Genomic DNA, 16,943 nt, shown 5'->3' with positions numbered 1-16,943 from the left:
TGTGCACAAAGGTAGATGGATCCTCTGAGCAGTATGGGTATGCTTTGGATATTACACAGCAGTGCCTTGGGGACTTCGTGTCACCTGAGGAAAGGTTACAGGGTCAGTGAAAGACTAATCCTCCATAGAGCACCATTATTGATGCCAAATTTCAAGGAAATCTGCACAGCAGTTAAGATATTTTCAACTGGACCAAAGTGCTGCACAGATCAGTAGTTCCCAAGGTTCATAACGTAATAGGAGCTTGAAAGTCACTGCAGGACAGGTAGGAGGGGGTGGTGGATGGGTCCAACAGACCTTTGCAGACCTTTACCCGGGAGCACACTGTTAGCTTCCCATATGAATGTCGAGCCAAACCATGATACATTTTTATCCACATGCTTTTGTTGCACAAGGAAGTCAATGTAAATACGAGGTGTTCACCAATGTTGTAAGTTTATTTTGAAAAAGACTGTATGCATCGAACAAGCAAAAACTGCACATTAGCTGTGAAAAAGGAAGCAATTTTTGAAAAGACAGTATGTTTATAACAGGCACGGCATCTCAGAATGTCATCAACAGATGCAGGAGGATACCTAGTGCATTATATGTGGATGTGAAAGTCCACTAACCAAAATTGGCTAAAAAAAAGTTGGGTAGAACTAGACATGGACTGATGGCAAACAAAATCTGCCACATTAGAGGCCAGCACACAATCAGTTTTCCAGGACACTCTGGATAAAACTTGTTCAGAGCAAATGGATCTGCAAACTGTGACTGCAGCCTACAGAGTGATTGTTAAACTCTGTAAAACAATAGCCATTAATCATGCACTACAATGTCATCAGACTGGGCAGCAAACTAAATGTCTTGTTGGTCTTAGTGTGAGTTGGGAGTGGAGGTGGCGAAGAGGTTCACTCATTGTTGATGAGCTCAGCTTTCTCTAAAGGAGCATTGATTCACTGCTGTTCAGGAGACTCAGGATGACTCTAATCACAAACATAGACTTGTTTCCAAGCTTGTAGAATTTAATGCTTTTGGAGGCTAACCAACTACTGATACCAAGTCTGTTTAAGAGGTACTAAGGTTGATGAAGATCCTAGTTTTAGGCCGCAGCGTGGTGGCTGGTTTTTAAATCGACCATCCTGTAACTCATCGGTTTGGGGTGTAGAAGACTTTGGGTTCATTAAACAGTAATGCAATGGCTTTCTTTATTCCACTCTACATGCACTACAAAATCTGTAACTCCCTCTGCTGCAATCAAACTGTTACAATAGAAGAATTGTCTATTCATTTTCAAACTCTTAACTTAAAAATCGTTAAAGGGGACATTACTTACGGTATGCACCTGAGTAATCAGTTTGGAAACTGTAACTCAGAGAGCAAAGCTCCTGTCCAAAATCAATTTATTCCTCACAGCTGTCAAACTTTCCTTGAGCGAGACACCAAAGCCTTGCCCTTTTCTGGATTAGAGCTCCTGCCTGGCCTTGTGCTAACCTCCTCTACACTGCTGGTCCCAGTGGTGCATCCGTCGCTTCAAACACCTGTTACACAGCTGAGCTTTCTCCTGTCACAGTTTTACCTCAACACTTCAGAACATTTCTGTGGTTATATGGGAAACTGTCTACCCAAGAGAAACAGCATCAGTTGTTTCAGCAAGTGCCCCAAAACAACACATTTACATTCTAGTAACAAAGACATTTAGAGGTGATAGTAGTCATGGGTGTATTATTAGACAGTGGGCCCCTGGGTGCAGATATGAACAGGGCCCCACCACTTTGTTATGCATCTTTTTGTGATTTATGAAGCTTCTAAGTATTCAGATCAGCATACAAACACCCTTTATTTTCAAATTCTGATGGACAAAATGGCAACACTCGTTCAAACATATTGTTGTTACATCAGCACAGCTCATCTCTGCTTGCTTACATTTTTCCAACATGTTCTCACTCCCAACCTTCTCATGTTTGTGTGTACAGAAAGCAAAAATTCTAGGTTGGATTAATTTAATGATCACCTGAAACCTAATTTGACGCAATAGCCTGCTCGTTCAACAACTTCTCATCCTGGTCTAATATCGCCGTTTGGTCAGTAGACTTTCACATCTACATATGACCTGGAAGGTTCATTTGTAACCAAACCGAGACCATATCTTCAAAAAGTTCTTGGTCCGGTTGTTTTGGTGTACACCTGAGTGCGATTGCTGTGTTCACACCTGCCCAAACGAACCGCATTTAGGGGGCAAATGAACTTGGGTTTGGTTGAACTAAACCAAACAGGGCTGGTGTGAAAGCACCCTAAATTGGCCGTTGGTGTGAATGTGAGTGTGAATGGTTGTCTGTCTCTATGTGTCAGCCCTGTGATAGTCTGGCGACCTGTTCACGGTGTACTCTGCCTCTCGCCAAGTGTCAGCTGGGATAGGCTCCAGCCCGCCTAACAGGATAAGCGGTAACAGAAAATGTATGAATGAATGACTGAATTATCTAACAGCTGTTGAGATATTCCACCCTGAACCACATAAGTCAACCAGTGGTTGTGCCACTGAGAAAAACATCAAAGTCAGTGGAATTCATCCTCTAAACAACATGAATGTCTGTACAATATTTCATGACAATCAGTCCAATAATTGTTGAGATATTTCTCAACCAAAGTTGGGGACCGACCAACTAAAATAAAAACTACTGATACAGAATCATCCCACATTAAAATTAAGTTCTTAAGAGAAGGTAAAGCATGGAGGAGGTTGTTACAATAGCCAGAAATACAATTACAAATCCATAAAACTAATGTTGTCACTGTTCTTGTGAATATCAAAGTGCTAATGAAGCAAAAAGTGGGTGTTAATACAAACAACACAATGCTTTAGAATCTGTGAGGCCTTTCAAAGCCCACACACATCTTTTTTTATGTTGTGGTTGTTGAAATATTTTCTTTCTGACAACATTTCATTAAACCAGGAAATGAGAGTACTTTGTCACTTGGCATTTTGAAAGGACAAAGGATGAGATCATGCCATAAATTGTTTCAGTTCACTACTAAGCACTGTAGTGCTTCAGTAACGTGTAGTAGCCTCTGAGCTTAACGAAAAGCTGGTTAATTATTAGCAGGGGTGAAGTGGGTCTCACTTTCAGCCTGCCAGTTAAACAATTCAGAGTGGCACACGTCAAGCAGAGAAAGGTTGCTAGGGAGACGATTAAACCTATAATTGGAGAATCAAAATTTCTAATCAAAGAAAAGGCACGGCTCTCAGAAAGAAAAAAAATAATGTACCGCAGCAGTACTTAAAATCCGACATGAGATCTTCAGTCAAACAGTCTATGATGCAAAGAAAATATTGCTATTTATATAATCTGTTGCTTTCTGCTTTGTCATGCCTTGTCTCATAATCAGTGGTCCGACTCTGCAGCCCCCTGAATTTTCTGATGAATATTTTTGTCAGTGAAATTCTTACTTTATTTAGGCAAGGCAGCTTTATATGTACAGCACATTTTATATGAGGGTACTTTACAGAGCAATAAAATGTAAGAAATAATAAAGAATACAGTTACAATAGAAGAGTAAAGATATAAAAAGGTAAAATTTATTAATAGGTGATTTGCAATTTTTTTTTTTTTTTAAATTCTGTTCTCATTATTATAATTATTACAGGGTGGTTTGTGCTGCATGAGAACAAAATGCAGCTTAAGGCCCAGATCACAAAGAAAGTGTTGTGCAGGTTGCAAAACACAAGGCACACCAAAGACCGCTTGCCGCACCTCTTTATTGCTGCCAACCAGTAGTTGTAGTACTTCGATTACTTTTTGCAGTAACAAGTAACCTAACGTGTTAGTTTGCTGTTTGAGTTATCAAATACTTAAGTACATTTTCAAACAAGACATCAGTTACGCTGGTCCTTCAGCTCCGAAACAGCAACGGCTGTCGTTTGGTTCTAATAACAGAGATAAGTTAAACCTATCAGTCTGAAAGAAGCCACGGAGCTTGTGGCTCACTACGTGGTCGGAGAAATGCTGCCATTGTCTACAGTGGAGTCTAAATAGGTGGAGTAGGACTCGCTGACAGACATATTTCAGACTCAGGACTTGCATTATGCCTGGTACATGCTACACGCTGGTACTCACCAATTATCCCCGGTCGTCTTTCACGGCGTGTGTAATTTCATCGGGTTATTCTTGTCCTGTTTTTATTACTTTCACTATTATTTGAGTCACTGTGTGTCTGTTCATGTGCCAGCCGACATGTTGTTGTAGTCACCTAAAAGCGTCAGCAGATGGCAGGAGCTACATTTGAAGCGCCACACGTAAACTATGAAGTTACTGTATCTTCCACAGGAAGTTCTGACAAATGTTTCAGAATAAAAGCCTATTTAGAAAAAGGAGGGATTCTCTCGGCCGAGGTTATAAGGGGCTTTTAATTTGAAACACGTGTTGAGTTTGAAATGACGGTGCGATATGTTAACTTTACAAAGACAACGGAGCAGATAAAAAGTAAATATATAAACACACAGAGGGATTAATAAATAACGGACCATCTATAATGTAGTTTGTTTCAAATGAAGCTGGGAGCCTCTGCAGTTGTGGTGAGTAAAAGCCCCGCCGCTATTTGTTAATGTTATTACTTTATGTCTGACCGTGAGGATGTACCATTGTTTGCTAGCTTGATGCTAATGACAGTAACGTTAACTCAGCGGGTTGACAAAGTGCCTCTGCTGTTTCACACCATCATTTCCCCCTTTTACTCTGTGTGGTAACATCCCTAGAGGAAATATTAAACGCTGGGGTGTTGTTGTCATACAGTTGTCTACGGCAGCAGATCGTTGCGTGTTTCTACTGGTCAAAGTGACGGCTGTGATGGGAGAATTGGATCTCAGTGAAGGGCAAGTGGTCCATAACTTTAATTTTGGAGACGAAAAAATGTAGGCTTAGCGCCCTGTGGTCCATTGCCCAATAGGAAATGTAGAATACTCAAAAGTACTTTAAAAGTGCTTGAGTTACTTTTCTCAGGGAGTAACGTTAGAAGTACTTTTAAAGTAATTGAGTTACTTTACTCAGGGAGTAACGCAGTAAAGTAGCTGGTTACTTTTTTAAAAAAGGTAATGCAGTAACATACTTTGATTACTTTTAAAGTAACCCTTACCCAACACTGCTCCTTACCCTAACCTTCCTGTGTAATCAATCTACTGTTGATGTACAGTACAGGCCAAAAGTTTGGACACACCTTCTCATTCAATGCGTTTTCTTTATTTTCATGACTATTTACATTGTAGATTCTCACTGAAGGCATCAAAACTATGAATGAACACATGTGGAGTTATGTACTTAACAAAAAAAGGTGAAATAACTGAAAACATGTTTTATATTCTAGTTTCTTCAAAATAGCCACCCTTTGCTCTGATTACTGCTTTGCACACTCTTGGCATTCTCTCCATGAGCTTCAAGAGGTAGTCACCTGAAATGGTTTTCCAACAGTCTTGAAGGAGTTCCCAGAGGTGTTTAGCACTTGTTGGCCCCTTTGCCTTCACTCTGCGGTCCAGCTCACCCCAAACCATCTCTATTGGGTTCAGGTCTGGTGACTGTGGAGGCCAGGTCATCTGCCGCAGCACTCCATCACTCTCCTTCTTGGTCAAATAGCCCTTACACAGCCTGGAGGTGTGTTTGGGGTCATTGTCCTGTTGAAAAATAAATGATCGTCCGACTAAACGCAAACCGGATGGGATGGCATGTCGCTGCAGGATGCTGTGGTAGCCATGCTGGTTCAGTGTGCCTTCAATTTTGAATAAATCCCCAACAGTGTCACCAGCAAAACACCCCCACACCATCACACCTCCTCCTCCATGCTTCACAGTGGGAACCAGGCATGTGGAATCCATCCGTTCACCTTTTCTGCGTCTCACAAAGACACGGCGGTTGGAACCAAAGATCTCAAATTTGGACTCATCAGACCAAAGCACAGATTTCCACTGGTCTAATGTCCATTCCTTGTGTTTCTTGGCCCAAACAAATCTCTTCTGCTTGTTGCCTCTCCTTAGCAGTGGTTTCCTAGCAGCTATTTGACCATGAAGGCCTGATTGGCACAGTCTCCTCTTAACAGTTGTTCTAGAGATGGGTCTGCTGCTAGAACTCTGTGTGGCATTCATCTAGTCTCTGATCTGAGCTGCTGTTAACTTGCCATTTCTGAGGCTGGTGACTCGGATGAACTTATCCTCAGAAGCAGAGGTGACTCTTGGTCTTCCTTTCCTGGGTCGGTCCTCATGTGTGCCAGTTTCGTTGTAGCGCTTAATGGTTTTTGCGACTCCACTTGGGGACACATTTAAATTTTTTGCAATTTTCCGGACTGACTGACCTTCATTTCTTAAAGTAATGATGGCCACTCGTTTTTCTTTAGTTAGCTGATTGGTTCTTGCCATAATATGAATTTTAACAGTTGTCCAATAGGGCTGTCGGCTGTGTATTAACCTGACTTCTGCACAACACAACTGATGGTCCCAACCCCATTGATAAAGCAAGAAATTCCACTAATTAACCCTGATAAGGCACACCTGTGAAGTGGAAACCATTTCAGGTGACTACCTCTTGAAGCTCATGGAGAGAATGCCAAGAGTGTGCAAAGCAGTAATCAGAGCAAAGGGTGGCTATTTTGAAGAAACTAGAATATCAAACATGTTTTCAGTTATTTCACCTTTTTTTGTTAAGTACATAACTCCACATGTGTTCATTCATAGTTTTGATGGCTTCAGTGAGAATCTACAATGTAAATAGTCATGAAAATAAAGAAAATGCATTGAATGAGAAGGTGTGTCCAAACTTTTGGCCTGTACTGTATATATTTGTTCTAACTCCAGGGACGGTCAATAGGCCGGCCCTAGATGTCCTCAGGGTCCTACGAGGTTCATATGTCACAAGCATGTCACAGACATAGTTGGGGGCTGTGCCACAGAGTGATTTTTACACAAGCAGCAAGATTCTGAAGTCAATATTCTAAGTGACAAGTAGCCAGTGTAAGGATTTCAGGCCGGGAGTAATGTGGTTATATTTTCTATTTTTTGGCAAGATCCAAGTAGCGTCATTCTAATAAGCTGAAGTTGCCTAACTGCTTGTTTTGAAGGACTTATTCAAAGATTTAATCTAATCACTTAGTTGGATGCAGTGTAGAGGTGAGGATGGACTAATGATAAAATGCCTTTAGCCGATTTAAAATGTAACAATTGAATTATGTCCATTTATTTCTCCATTTTAACTACTTAACATTTGCACTTGTGCCACCCACTTGCAAAGTATATCCTTTATTTCCAGCGCCCTTGACAGCATCATGCTGCAGTGTGTATTTCTTTTAGTTTCTTATCCTTTTCCTTTCACTTATTTCTCTCCATCTTGTGTACAGTTTTGTCAAAAGTGAGCAGTATATAAGCTCTCAAGATATATGAGCAACAGGTTACTCCACAATTCAAGCACACAGTACCAAAAAGATTTTTTTGTGGGACTCTTTGTTGCATATGCCATTGATTAAAGGCTAATTGTGTTGTTGATGTTGATGGCTGGTAGTTTTTCAGATGCACTTTGCAGACAGGATGAGCATAGATAAACTGTATTAATCAGCATGAAGTAGGATCTCAAACAAATATTTTTTTGTACTTTGCAAAATTATCTTCTAAGTTATTGCAGGCACACGTGCACTTCGTTAAAGGCCAATTGACCCTTGGCTTAGCCCCGCCCATCTAACACAGACCGGCCAATGATAACATAGCATCAGCCAGCTCCGACAATGGTCCAGCGACTACATGGCTGTTGGGACCTGACCTCATAACGACTTGGCTCTCCTTGTTGCTGGAGAAGTTAGTTTGCAGATTGTCTGCCAGACGCACTAACTTCCCTGGTCTTCAGGTTCTGTGTCTGCCTGGAGTAGGCCACATTCAGAGCAAAGCTGCAGCTCCTGCTGTGAGCATGTAGAGGTGAAGAGCAGGTCCTCCTGCTTGATGTCCTACCTCTTTAGAGGTCCATGAGCAAGAGCCTGATGAAGACAGAAACTTCTCCCTAAGTTTCCTTGATGACCTTCTGGGGGGGGGGGGTCACATGTCACAGTGGTGCGCGTCCACCTTTGGCCCTATTTCCACCAAGCAGTACAGTACGATTTGTTTCAGTTCAGTACACTTTCTTTCCGTTTCAACAGTGAAAAGTTGTGGCTGCTACCAATGGAACCGTTCTGTACTGTCTTCATTTTTGGTCACCCCTCTGTTGGGGTACCTAGCACACAGAGCTGGTACTAAGAGGTGGAGCTAGAAACACTGTGGTCCGTTCACTGGTCAGTAGCGGAGCATGATGAGTGAGAGTTTGTTAACAGATGTTTTGAGATAGTTTTGATGTTAAAAAAATTTCTGGATTCTTTATTCCCCGGACGCATGTGAGAAAAACAAAAGTTTTCTCCATGAGTTCAACGCAACACCAGCTGAGTAACTGAAATACAAATGATCATTTGGGGGTTGAAGTATTCCTTTAATTAAGCTCGAACACTACAGAGAGAGACGGGAAGTCATTGATGAAACTCAAAACTCCATTTACCAGTATTGTAAATGTCCATTTCTTGTGTGATTATTTCCATGCTGATTATTATGGCTATTATGACATGCCAATGCCATATACGCCCTGAGATTTCCCATCAAGACTTTTCTTTCAAACGATGAGAGCAGGCAGACACGTTTCAGTTTTTTTTTTTCTCCCCAGCGTGTCTCCGTGTGCCACTAATTTTCTTCTCTCTCTGTTCTCCCTCTCTATCATTACAGCTACACTGGGGACCTTGGACTTCAGTTTGCAGTATGACCAGGAGAACAATGCACTGCACTGCACCATTAATAAAGCCAAGGTGAGCCGCCATGATGACGCTAATTATGACGCTAAAGTGCAGCCTCTACATTTACAGCCAATTCTTGTTGCTTGGATATGACTTACGATTTTTAAAGATAAATTCTGTGTGAATTTTTAGTGAACCCAGTCAACTTGCTATTCAAGTGTTTCTCTAACACAGACTTACCTCGGTTTTTATCAACATCAGCCTCAGGCCCTTTGGTTATACTGAACATACTGTCATGAAATAAGCAAACTGCAACACATGATCATAGCAGTTGCTTTAGATTTAGCTACACTTTTAATCATCACTGACTGTACAAACATCTGTGGCCACCTTGGTGATAAAAGGCTGATTAAAATAAACCAAGTGACAGTTTTTTCAATATGTTTTCAAATTCAATAAGATGACGATCAGACATGAATATTTTTGCAGCAGCCTACACGTTACTGGCAAAAAGGACGTGGAATAGCGACTTAACACGTCCCACAGTTCTCTGTGAAACAGATATTTACATCTATTTTCATCTCAGAAAGCATTTATTATTTCTGAAGCATATTGCGGAAAAACACACATCGAATGTGCATCCAACCAACTGTGTTTCTTCCCATAAAGCAGCTTTAACCAGTAGATGATACATTCACCAGCCACTTAATTAGGTACACCTGTTTAAATGCTCTTCAACACAAATAGCTAATGAGTCAATCACGTGTCATCAACTCAATACATTTAGGCATGTAGACATGATCAAGACGACCTGCTGAAGTTCAAACCAAGCATGAGAATGAACGTGTCATGGTTGTTGGTGCCAGACGGGCAGGTCTGAGTATTTACTGGGATTTTCACACACAACCATCTCTAGGGTTTACAGAGGATGGTCCCAAAAAGAGAAAGTATCCAGTGAGCTAAAATGCCTTGTTGATGCCAGAGGTCAGAGGAGAATGGCCAGACTGGTTCAAGATGATAGAAAGGCAACAGGAAGTCAAATAACCACTGGTTCCAACCAAGGTCTGCAGAAGACCATCTCTGAACCAACAACACGTCTAACCTTGAAGCAGATGGGCTACAGCAGCAGAAGACCACACCAGGTGCCACTCCTGTCAGCTAACAACAGGAAACTGAGACTACAATTCACACAGGCTCACCAAAACTGGACAATAGAAGACTGGAATATCGTTGCCTGGTCTCATGAGTCTGGATTTCTGCTGCCACATTCAGATGGTAGGGTCAGAATTTGGTGTAAACAACATGAAAGCATGGATCCATCCTGCCTTGTATCTGCTTCTTTGTGTACTACAGTCAGTGCATTAGTCACGTGATCGCAGCCTTCCGAAATACGTGGGATACATGCAAATTTGGGTTAGGGCTGTCAACGAATATTCTAAATTTGAATTTAAATTCGAATTTGAAAAAAAAATGGACCTTCGAATGTGAAAATTGATATTCGATTGTGGAGAAAAAAAAAAAAAAACACCACCGCAGCTGTCCTCTTTGCGAGTGGGCGTTGGCATCAGACGCGCATTTCTCCACGCTGGTCGACAAGCGGTTCTGCTCCCAGCTATTGTCTCCGTCACTGGCTTGACATATTTGCTCGCGGCTCGCGCAGAAAATAGACCAGACGCCGAAACGATCGCTGCAGGGCGTGAGCTGGTCACGGTCCGGCGCTTCGAGGCTATTTGCAGCACTTCCGCGGGTGGTGTGGCCACGGGTCAGAGAGGTGGGGCGAGCGAGAGGTCCGCGGTCGTTTATAATGTAATGTTATAGATAATTGTTTTATGTGTTTTAATGTGTAGGTATGTAAATGTTTTCAAAGACGTTTATGTTGAAATAAAAATACCTACAAGTAGTTATGTTTCCTTGTATTAATACATATACAAGTATGTTTCCTTGTATTAGTTTGCCCTCTTGTGGACATAATGCCGAAAAAAAATATTCGAATGGTTTGAATCTATGAGTTATTTTTAGAAGGAATATTCAAATGTCATTTTTGAGCAATTTTGACAACCCTAATTTGGGTGCACTGCTTTTTGTAGGAAAACATACGAAAAATGTGTGAGAACAGCCGGAATGGTGATCTCAACACTTAGCAGAGCTACCTCAACTGAAGAGATGCCTTTATTAAAAACAGCATGTTATCAAAGCAGACCTTTATGTTTAATTTCCTATGGTTTTATGTGTACTTTATCACACTGCAATTAGAGGGCCATCTGTTTTGTAGTCTGCTCCTGTTGGATGTGTTAATTTTCCGGCACTGCTGTTTGCTTCCTGCATGTTTTACTTTTTTACTGATAAATTAAGAGCATTATTTCTTAAATAATTTTAAATTGTACAACAACATGCAATAATCTTGACTGGTTGAGTTTCTCTTTTGAACGGAAACCCTGTTCTTCTCACCCATTAATTCCCCTCATTAATTAATTCCAATCAGATCTCCTTTGTCTTTGCTTCTCTTCATATTGAGCTGCTGTCAATGAAACTCAAGCCGGCCTGCAGAGGTTTAAAATGTAGCTGCTGCTGTTAAAGGTATGATTTTTTTGAAGTGGGGTTGTATGAGGTACTTAGCCATTTTCAGTTGATCACCTTCAGTGCGTCGCGGTAGACGCGCACCCATTCTAAAGAAACAGGCAGCAGTGCGGACGCAGAAAATAAGAAATGTACTGTTGTTGATGAGGGTTAGCAGCAAATCCCAAAAACATCAATATCAGTTTAAGTGTACGCTTTATTGAGTACATTTTGACCACTAGTGATTTTGGGGCTGTTTTTGGTTTAAAAAACCCCTTTCACGCTTGTCTGTCCTATCAATTAAAGGCTAAAAAGCCCCAAAAAATATCTTAAAAAAAAAAAAAATGCACATTCAGCACATCCAATGCATCAAAACATTGTTTTCTAGTTGGAGCCGCGCCTCGTTTTCAAACTGTATGGTTTGACTAAAATGAACAATGACAGCAATATAGTCCACGATGACCAGCGCTAAAATCAACCTGCGTAGTTGTCCCTCCATTGTGACATTAGAAAGTGTCACATTTATCTTGCCAGTGTACTCTTCTTCAACATTTGGTTTACTTCCTGGATTTTTCCCACATGGAAATTCTGACCAATCAAGAGCAGCTTTCTCACACAAGGCATTTGATCTGGTCCGCTTGTAAATGCTGCTGTGAGAACATTAACCAACTCTATGCAATTATACAACTTTGGAACAAAATTAGTCCGTGATTCAGACCAAAGCAAGACAACTCTAGGTCTGAAAGCACCCTTAGTTTGTAACAAAAATGGTCTATCTCTTTAGGAATCCTTTATGTTAACAATCTGAGCCTGTCAGTGGCAAAACAAGCACTTTTAGTGGTGAAAAACACCCCTTCAACTCTTGATTTTTAAGTTTGATTGACATGTTAAGAGCCACACAGCAATTCTTGAGCATAGTTGCAAATACATTGTTCGCCCCTCAGCGTCAAAGGATGTTAGGTTTTGTGGGCATTCCCATGAATACAAACTGTATCTATACAATGTTTTCATACAGTTTGCTCGACATTTATTATGATTGTTTATTACATAATTCCTTTTATTGATGCTAATATTCAATGCGTTTGTGATTAAGTTAAATTGCCTTACCAATACAATTTTTTAGTTATTAGCTATTACAGTGCAGAAAGTAAATACAATCCTAAATGTAACATTTTCTTCATTTTTCATTCATGTGCTATTTTTATGTACTTAATTATGTATTTATTTATGTTTGTAAGAGCAGCCAAGCTGAAGAGGTCAAAGGGTCTTTACTGTACGTCATGGGGCACTAGTAGATTAATGTTGCAGCTACATTAATACTGATCACATTCTTTCTACAGGCAACCAGATTAGCACTGATAAATTATTAAATCAATACATAAATATCCAGCATATTGGAGGCAGACTGTAACCATATCTATTTTTGTTAATAATAAAAAAAGACTATTTTGATCCAATACACAATAAATAAAAGTCCAGGGGTGTCGTCCTCTGTGATTTCCTCTCCTGAGTTTGTTGTGATGAAGCGGTGGTTCTGACAGCCACGGCTGCCGTCAGCAGCTATAACTCATCCTATCTGTCTGCTGAATGGCTGATGTGAAGGAAAGTGGGCATCAGAGGAGCCAGTCTTGGCAGGAGAGTTGGACAGCAGAGTGGGCATCAGGCCATCTTGATTTATGGTGGTTATTTTCTATACTGCTCTGCTTCTGGACTTCGGCTGCTGCCTAGCCAACCAGAGAAAATGATTTTTCTCTCTCAGATACTGTATGTACCCATTTCCATTATTTAATTTGTTTGCTTAAATCCCTTATTTTTCTTTCTAACCACAGATTTTTTTTTCTGTTGCCAAAGCTGCAGTCTCTTCAATAGCAACTATGACTGAGCGAACCTCAGCTAAGCTTTCTCTGTTTAGATCTTATAGATCCTGGCTCGTGGAAGAATGGGAGAAGGTTAAACACTAAATTCTGATACTGGTGCCTGCTGAGCTGGTTAGAGTGTGCTGTGAGGACAGGGTTTTATATGTATTAAGTAGTGATAGATCACATGTACAATGCTTATGTTATCATAGCCCTGTTGACATTTGGTCAGAAAAATAAATGTTGTGCATTGAAACGGACAAAAGGTCACCAGACAATAAAACTTAAGCAAACAAATGAGGTTAAAACAGGGTGCAAAAGGCCACTGAATTAAATTATCATCAAAAGAATATGTCAAATGTGGGAAAGGCAGAGGGTCGTATTTCTATATACAATTCCGCCTGCTTAATTAATCTCAATCCAGGCGATGTACTCAAAATGGAAAAACCCAAGACTTAAACCAGGTCTAATGCCCTTTTATTTGTTTGTTTTAAACAGGTTGTGATTGTTGTTAGCCTCAGTACTCTGAGGGGTGAATTCACAAAGAATGGATTGCAGCTGCCAACAGCACTGAGAATTGTCAGTCAATCAATCAATTTTATTTATAAAGCCCAATATCACAAATCACAATTTGCCTCACAGGGCTTTACAGCATACGACATCCCTCTGTCCTTATGACCCTCGCACCGGATAAGGAAAAACTCCCCAAAAAAACCCCTTTAACGGGGAAAAAAAACGGTAGAAACCTCAGGAAGAGCAACTGAGGAGGGATCCCTCTTCCAGGACGGACAGACGTGCAATAGATGTCGTACAGAACAGATCAGCATAATAAATTAACAGTAATCCGTATGACACAATGAGACAGAGAGAGAGCAGAGAGAGACAGAGAGAGAGACAGAGGGAGAGATGCAGGTAATAACAGTAGCTTACAACAACATTATTGAAAGTAATAATATTATAGTTATAGTTCTGGCTACTGTGGTACAATATGTTGAAAGTATGTATTAATATCTGGCAGTATACATGTGTGACAATATTCATATGTGTATAATAACAGAAGAAGTATGACTAATGACTAATGATGGCAGCAGCAGCAGGAGGCATCTGGCAGGACCACGGCAGCAGCACAACCACACACGTCACGCTGTCCAGGCACCGCTGCGATATGAGTTAATCTGAGAGACAGTGGAGCACAAAGGCTCCGGAGAAGAAGCTGAGTTAGTGACATCCAGAATGGCTGAGTTAGCAAGATGCAGTAATAGAATACGAGAGAGAGAGAGAGAAGGAGAGAAGGTGCCCGGTGTATTATAGGGGGGTCCTCCGGCAGACTAGGCCTAAGTCAGCCTAACTAGGGGCTGGTACAGGGCAAGCCTGAGCCAGCCCTAACTAGCTTATAAGCTTATAAGCCTAACTAATAAGCTTTATCAAAGAGGAAAGTCTTAAGTCTAGTCTTAAATGTGGAGACGGTGTCTGCCTCCTGAGACTTTAGGGACCACGAGTAACTCTGCGTTCTCAGAGCGCAGTGTTCTGGTGGGATAATATGGCACTATGAGCTCACTAAGATATGACGGAGCTTGACCATTTAGAGTTTTATAAGTTAACAGTAGGATTTTAAATTCAATTCTGGATTTTACAGGGAGCCAGTGCAGAGAAGCTAAAACAGGAGAAATATGATCTCGTTTCTTAGTTCCTGTTAGTACACGTGCTGCTGCATTCTGAATTAGCTGGAGAGTTTTTAAGGACTTACTAGAGCTACCTGATAATAGAGAGTTACAGTAATCCAGCCTAGAGGTAACAAAAGCGTGGACCAATTTTTCTGCATCTTTTCGGGTAGGATAGGCCTAATTTTCGCAATATTACGCAGATGGAAAAATGCAGTCCGTGAGGTTTGTTTTAAATGAGAATTAAAAGACAAATCTTGATCAAATATTACTCCGAGGTTTCTTACGGTAGTGCTAGAGGCCAGAGCAATGCCATCTAGAGAAACTATGTCATCAGATAAAGAGTCTCTGAGTTGTCTGAATTTAACATCAGGAAATTGGTGCTCATCCAAGTTTTTATGTCTTTAAGGCAGTTATGGAGTTTAGTTAATTGATTACTTTCTTCTGGCTTCATCGATAAATACAACTGAGTATCATCCGCATAACAATGGAAATTTATAGAGTGATTTCTAATGATGTTACCTAAAGGAAGCATATATAGAGTAAATAGGATTGGTCCGAGCACAGAACCTTGCGGAACTCCAAAACAAACTTTGGTACGTAAAGATGATTCATTATGAACGTCAACAAACTGAAAACGATCAGATAAATAAGATTTAGACCAGCTTAGTGCAGAACCTTTTAGGCCAATTAAGTGATCCAGTCTCTGCAGTAGAATTTGATGGTCAATTGTGTCAAACGCCGCACTAAGATCTAATAAAACAAGTACAGAGACAAGTCCTTTGTCTGAAGCAATCAGAAGGTCATTTGTAATTTTAACTAGTGCTGTCTCAGTGCTATGATGCACTCTAAATCCTGACTGAAATTCCTCAAATAAATTATTATCATGGAGAAAATCACACAGCTGGTCTGCGACTACTTTCTCAAGGATCTTTGACATAAAGGGAAGATTAGATATTGGTCTATAGTTGGCTAACACCTCTGGATCCAGGGTGGGCTTTTTTAGTAGAGGTTTAATTACAGCTACCTTTAAAAGACTGTGGTACATAGCCTGTTAATAAGGATATATTGATCATATCTAATATATAAGTGTTAACTAAAGGAAAGACCTCCTTAAGTAGCCTAGTTGGGATGGGGTCTAAGAGACACGTTGATGATTTAGATGAAGAAATCACTGCTGTCAATTCTTGAAGAGAAATTGGGGAGAAGCAATCTAAATATACAGTACAGGCCAAAAGTTTGGACACACCTTCTCATTCAGTGCGTTTTCTTTATTTTCATGACTATTTACATTGTAGATTCTCACTGAAGGCATCAAAACTATGAATGAACACATGTGGAGTTATGTACTTAACAAAAAAAGGTGAAATAACTGAAAACATATTTTATATTCTAGTTTCTTCAAAATAGCCACCCTTTGCTCTGATTACTGCTTTGCACACTCTTGGCATTCTCTCGATGAGCTTCAAGAGGTAGTCACCTGAAATGGTTTTCCAACAGTCTTGAAGGAGTTCCCAGAGGTGTTTAGCACTTGTTTGTTCCCTTTGCCTTCACTCTGCGGTCCAGCTCACCCCAAACCATCTCGATTGGGTTCAGGTCCGGTGACTGTGGAGGCCAGGTCATCTGCCGCAGCACTCCATCACTCTCCTTCTTGGTCAAATAGCCCTTACACAGCCTGGAGGTGTGTTTGGGGTCATTGTCCTGTTGAAAAATAAATGATCGTCCGACTAAACGCAAACCGGATGGGATGGCATGTCGCTGCAGGATGCTGTGGTAGCCATGCTGGTTCAGTGTGCCTTCAATTTTGAATAAATCCCCAACAGTGTCACCAGCAAAACACCCCCACACCATCACACCTCCTCCTCCATGCTTCACAGTGGGAACCAGGCATGTGGAATCCATCCGTTCACCTTTTCTGCGTCTCACAAAGACACGGCGGTTGGAACCAAAGATCTCAAATTTGGACTCATCAGACCAAAGCACAGCTTTCCACTGGTCTAATGTCCATTCCTTGTGTTTCTTGGCCCAAACAAATCTCTTCTGCTTGTTGCCTCTCCTTAGCAGTGGTTTCCTAGCAGCTATTTGACCATGAAGGCCTGATTGGCGCAGT

The 16,943-nt window shown here is 40.9% G+C and overlaps 1 protein-coding gene across 2 annotated transcripts in view; it reads left to right on the top strand.

Moving 5' to 3' along the window:
• The window catches only part of doc2b (double C2-like domains, beta), a 255,155-nt gene that overhangs the window by 99,343 nt on the left and 138,869 nt on the right, over positions 1-16,943 (top strand). For both annotated transcript variants that reach the window (XM_033609357.2, XM_033609347.2), the window contains exon 2: positions 8,753-8,832. In XM_033609357.2, the coding sequence (XP_033465248.1) occupies positions 8,753-8,832 (80 nt within the window). The remainder of the gene's footprint in view (positions 1-8,752; positions 8,833-16,943) is intronic.

Source organism: Epinephelus lanceolatus, chromosome 11 (genome assembly GCF_041903045.1).
Source record: "Epinephelus lanceolatus isolate andai-2023 chromosome 11, ASM4190304v1, whole genome shotgun sequence".
NCBI classification, from domain to species: domain Eukaryota; kingdom Metazoa; phylum Chordata; class Actinopteri; order Perciformes; family Serranidae; genus Epinephelus; species Epinephelus lanceolatus.
Note: the sequence above shows the minus strand (reverse complement) of the source record. Positions and strands in the feature narration are given on the sequence as shown.